We start from the raw sequence: 6,116 nt of genomic DNA, 5'->3' as shown, positions 1-6,116 counted from the left end.
GACATTCATTGTGGTGGGAAACTTTTTTCAGTATTTTCATTTATCTGGGAGAATTAAAAGATTCTCAGATACCACAATGATTTATTTACTTCTGACTAGATTTAGAATTATAAGGAGCAAGTACCTTTTGATCAATCAAAGTCTTTTTAAATGCTCTAACTGTAGAAAAACCAATTAGTTTCGGTAATATATTATACCACTTTTTCCATAAAACCACTTTTTGTATCATTTCAATATATAATTTCGGGACAAAACGGGTTAAAGAGTATTTTAAAATATTCGGATTGCAAAAGGTTAATTTTAAAAATTTGTCATTCTCACATGTTACACGTGCATAACGTTTCCGTTAAACTTGCGATTTTCTAGAAAAGGTGACAAAAACGTTACGAACGCCAAATTAACTTACACCTTTAAACAAAATTCTTATTTGCAAACCACTACGCTTGTTGCAAAGTATTTTATGGAGAGTTGGACAGTCAAAGACAAATGTTTTCTGCATTTTGGTGAATATGATAACATTTTGAAAGCTTTACTGCGAGATTACTAGGGCAAAATGGCTTTTTATATTATTCTTTGAAGCATTCAGTTGTAGTGGTGCAGAGAATAATTTTAAATGGAATTTACTAAACGAATAATCGTAAATAAAAACAAAGAATATTCTACAGCGCGAAGCAAATTTCCCGAAAAGTGGGAGGCCAGTGAAATTATAAAGACACCGTTTTGTAGCACAGCTTTTCGGGATTCGTGCTTTTGTTTACAGCACTTTCCAGGTTCACCTATTATTTTTAAAAGGTTATATATCTGCTTGATAACATAAAGCTTGCAGATTTCTAAACATTATGATGATCTCTAAAAACAAAAACTGAATAAAGGCAAAAAACACAAATGTCATACTTTCTGCAGAAAAGCCTTTATTGAAATTAATGCAGACGATGAAATAATTAAGTTACCAGAGTTTATTATTTTTAAATGAAATTTGTGTAAACACAAATTAGGCTTTCTCAAAATATAAATTATACAAGGTTACTTGTTAACTCATGTTTTAAATCGTGTTATCAGCACATGTTTATATAGAACAAATTTTCTTTCTACCATGTCAATACGTAAAATGTTTTTTTTAAAGAAAAACTGCGCTTCCCAAATTACTGCCCGTTGTTTCAGTATTTTGTAAAGCTAATGTTTACAACGTTAAAATCACAAATAACATTAAGAGAATATATTTTTTCTTCTGTTTCAAGTAACATTAAGATCTCGGATATTTACACCGCGCAGATTTTAAATCTGCAATCGATTTCTGCCTTTAAGCGACAGATTTTTTATATGACATTTGTAGTCTTATTTTCGTCTAATGTTATAAATAACAATATATATAACATATTTAAAATGTTATATATATAACACGGTGGTCTCATTAATGTAGCGACAAACTTCTAGGAGAGTTAGGACTCATAAACAGGATTGAAATTGCTTAGGAATCCAGGCCCGTAAATGTCATCAAGTGTCACTGGGAGAACTTCGCTATTATGAACTGTTTTTTTTCCGGGTGTTTCTGAATAGATTAAAATAAGGAAGTGCCCCTAGCGGCGTGTGGCTACAGTTCAAGGCATGGGTTCCTATAATCCTGATGATGTACCCTCATTCACCTAGAAGTTCTTCGCAACATTTATGAGACCCCCTGTTATTTATACGCTTTTTACTTCTACATTTTGTCATTTAAAGTAATCATGTAGCTTTAGGAACATAACATTCACACACCCGAACTGAAATTCACACACCCGAATTAGGCTAGAACATGTATTTGTAAGAATGTGACAAAGAATTTATTCCCCAGTGCAATTTATTTATTTAAAACCTGGGCAGGTTCAGTGCAATGAGTCCAGTTTTTTCAGCAGTAAAATCTAGCGAGATGGATAAAACGATGGATTATGACAGAAAATTGGAGATTCTCATCATCCTACTTTCAACTGTTTTGCCATGTTTAGCTGTAGATGAAGGAGTACAATTAAATACTAGTTGCTTACGAAACATTGTGTACAAAATAGTTAAGTAATAAAATAATATTTGACTGTTGCTTACAAGCTCTACATTATAAAACAAGTAAATGATATGCATACCATAACAATGTATGCAGAAATGCCAGCTGCTCCGAAGGTGCCGAAAGAATTGAAAAATCGGTAAATAACAACTAAGTATATTTTGCAAATATTTGACTATTTTTGCTTGCTTTTTAAAAGGTATAGCATGACATTAGTATTAAAAAGTGGTGAATTATATAAGTTTACGAATTATTTAGAAATAGTGGCGGATAAAAATCTACTAAAATTAAATTTATTAAACTATGAATCACAATTGATAAACTACCACTTTAAAATATATATTTCTTGTCCGGAGCAAGTTGGCATGTCTGTGTATGACAACATTTAAAATCATCTTGCAATAAGTTCAACAGAACTGCCTAAATTTATATACTATTTAAAATAAATTATTTTTTTATACATTTAAAAATACCGTTATCATTTTTTTTAATATGAGAATTAATGAGAGAAGTTTTAATTCTTGTCCACAAAGCTTTTGCATTCTTTTCTTCTGCATATTGCAAAGCCTGTTCGTCTGATAGAGACAATTTCAAGTATGATACGGCATCTTGGTTTGTAGTTTCCCAAACTTGCAATTTACCAGGGTCAGTTGGAGCTTCCTCTGTCAATGCCGACATTAGTTTCTTGAGGTTCAAAACTGCTTCCATTTTCATGGCCCAAAGATGATAATTAGTTCCAGTCAACTTCGGAATTCCAAAAACTAAGTCTTTCTCCATGATGATCGTAAACCACGCTCTGCTACCACTGTTGTTTGGTTGAATAACACAGAGGCTAATGCCGGCAANCGCATATTAATATATGTGCTTAATTTTTGTAAGAATAGTGGTGATCAAAATCATTTAAAAATTAAGTTTATAAACGAAAAAATAGTATATATTTACTACCACTTTAAATATGAAAATAAAATCTTCCGGAAAATCCGGAAGAGTTGGCAGGTGTGGAGTTGGATAAAACAATGGATTATGACAGGAAATTGGAGATTCTCATCATCCTACTTTCATTTCAACTGTTTTGCCATGTTTAGATGTAGATGAAGGAGTACAATTAAATACTAGTTGCTTACGAAACATTGTGTACAAAATAGTTAAGTAATAAAATAATATTTGACTGTTGCTTAGAAGCTGTGCATTATAAAACAAGTAAATGATATGCATACCATAACAATGTATGCAGAGGTGCCATCTGCTCCGGAGGTGCCAGAATAATTGAAAAATCGGTAAATAACAACTAAGTATATTTTGCAAATATTTCACTATTTTTGCTTGCTTTTTAAAAGGTATAGCATGACATTAGTTCTATAAAGTGGTGAATTATATAAGTCTACGAATTATTTTGAAATAGTGGCGGATAAAAATCTACTAAAATTAAATTTATTAAACTAAGAATCACAATTGATAAACTACCACTTTAAAATATATATTTGTTGTCCGGAGCAAGTTGGCATGTCTGTGTATGACAACATTTAAAATCATCTTGCAATAAGTTCAGCAGAACTGCTTGAATTTATATACTATTTAAAATAAATTCTTTTTTTATACATTTAAACATATTGTTACCATTTTTTTAATATGAGAATTTCATAAAGCATAACGTCTATGCTTATTATTTTATATAAGAACTCTAAATGTTCCACACATCAAAATTTCTGTTCCGCTCTTTTTTTAATCATAAAATAAGGTCCTTTAATTGACAATGTAATTTTTACATCATATTAATCTATTTTAATTGATATAGCCTTTACACAAAACTGAAACTCTTTCAAAAAACTAATCTTGTTTCGTTCTTTTATCTTTTTTGTGTTTTCTTATTCCTTCGATTTTGCAAAGTCTTATAACTACTCTTACTATATTTATATTATTATACTTAAAAAAAGTAAATCTCTAAAAAACATGTTTTTTATTAATATATATATATATATATATATATATATTTAAACTGCGTAGTTTGTTATTCCCATTTGACAAAACAACAGAACAAAAATATGCATTTTGCAGAAAATATTGAAGAAAAAAAAATAAGCTTTACGTTAAGATATTGAATTCGGGAATCGATTCGATATAATCTAATGAAGTCAAAAAATATCTACAATTTCAGGTTTTAACTTTACGTTGAAAACCGACACAGATTTATTTTATACTCTCTACACTTCGCATTAAGGTTTTCCAGAAACAGCTTAGATAGACTTTTATAAGAAGGAAAAAAAACGTGCCCGATGCAGAAAAAAATATATATATCTGAAAAAACAACTTCAATACATTTCTTCTTAAAAATATTCAAATTTCGAAGAAAAGCTGTCGTATCCAGATAAAAAAAAACAATATTAGGTAAGAGACAGAACGTATTTCAGGTGACACAAGTTCAGAAATGGAACGAAATATAAATAAAATGTAACAGTAAACATTGCATTGGCTTTCATTTTCTTTCTTTTTTTTCTGTTGTAGCGCTTGTGAATTACAAACAGTTGACAAGAAGAAATTGAAATATTTTGAAAGCTTTCTACGAATGAAATGAATAAAATATATGTTTTGTATTAACTGTATTATCAACGGAGTTTCATTTTCAATCTTTAGTAAGTAAACATTATTATTTATTTACCATTATTTTTAAAATAATATAAAAATAATGGATATTACTTATTTTCGATTCGAAACAAATGGTAATAAGCAATTCTCTGGATTCATTTGTCACACAAAATTCATGTTTCCTTACATTAACTATGAGCAATGCTTAAATTAAATATCGATTTTGAAGAAGAAAAACTCATTGATAAGAGGCTCATAATAACTAATTAATGTATAAAGAGTTTAAATGTAACATTATTTTAATCGCTACATGCAAAAGCGAGCAATCTTCTCGAAAAACTCTTGATCTCTTAAGAGTTTTTCGGTCACAGTTATAAAATACGTTAAACCAAAGAAATTTCTACTCTAAAAGTAATTTTAAATGATTTATTGTCATTTAAACTATTTAATTTAAACAATATTAAATTAAATTTTAATTAATTTATAANAAAATGTACTGTTATTTAAATCCAACGGAAAAAGAAATTAGATTTCAAGTTAAAAAATTATATTCGACTTATTTAATCAACAGCTTGAATATTTGAAACTAAATACATGAAAAGCAATACTTATTGCTTCTATTTTATTCTTTGTTTCTTAAATTTAATCAAAGAACTTTCGATTTTCATGTTTAATTTTTTACTTTTATTTTTGTTAGGGATTTTCATAAAAGCTGTAATTCAATTACAGTTTTGATTTATTTAAAACTAATATATTAAAACGTACGATTATTAATTGAAGTGAAAGATATGATAAACGGTACTTTACTAAATGTGATCCTTATTGAGTTCTAACTATTGCAAAATAAAATATTAATTAAGCAGTTTATGTATTTAGTAAACTGAGTAAGTATCTTCTATTCGATAATATATATATATATATATATATATATCAGAAGAAAATATATTATGATGAAATAACAAACCTAATGGCAAACTATAAAAAAATCGCCTTGTGAAATGTGAAAGCACTAAAGGAGCTAAAAAGGGGAGAAGTATTAAAAAGAAACTACAGTTGAAGCACTGACATACATCACTGCATCGTCAGGGAGGTATTACCATGAAGCCATACCGGGGGTATTACAATGCGTACAATAATACCCCCCTGACGATACTGCGATGTACATCAGTGCTTCCAGTTTAATTTCTTTTTAATATTTTTTCTTTTCGTGAGACCTTTTAGGGCTTTCACCAGGCGGTTAGTTTGCCATAAGACTTGTTATTTCATGTTAATGACTTTGTTCTCGTATAGGTAATTACTTTTTTTGTATTTTAGCTTAAAATATTTTCTTCAATATTTATCCAAGTGTGACACTAACAGTTTGGAGTTTTATATATTTAACCTTTTTCTTGAAATTTCATTATATTTGTATTTGTATCTTGAATTGTATTTTATATATCCGAATTTTAGGGAGCAAAAAATCTTTTTTGCTTACAATAGTAAAAATTGATTATCCAAA

At 28.7% G+C, this 6,116-nt stretch overlaps 1 protein-coding gene across 1 annotated transcript in view; it reads right to left on the bottom strand.

The window, feature by feature from the left end:
- The window catches only part of LOC122272213 (GTP-binding protein REM 1), a 42,119-nt gene extending 39,307 nt beyond the window's left edge, over positions 1-2,812 (bottom strand). Inside the window, exon 1 of the mRNA XM_071181740.1 lies at positions 2,639-2,812. Within this exon, the coding sequence (XP_071037841.1) occupies positions 2,639-2,812 (174 nt within the window). The remainder of the gene's footprint in view (positions 1-2,638) is intronic.
- Between the last annotated feature and the right edge of the window lie 3,304 nt (positions 2,813-6,116).

Source organism: Parasteatoda tepidariorum, chromosome 6 (assembly GCF_043381705.1).
Source record: "Parasteatoda tepidariorum isolate YZ-2023 chromosome 6, CAS_Ptep_4.0, whole genome shotgun sequence".
In the NCBI taxonomy this organism is placed as follows: domain Eukaryota; kingdom Metazoa; phylum Arthropoda; class Arachnida; order Araneae; family Theridiidae; genus Parasteatoda; species Parasteatoda tepidariorum.
This window is presented reverse-complemented; position numbering and strand designations above follow the sequence as displayed.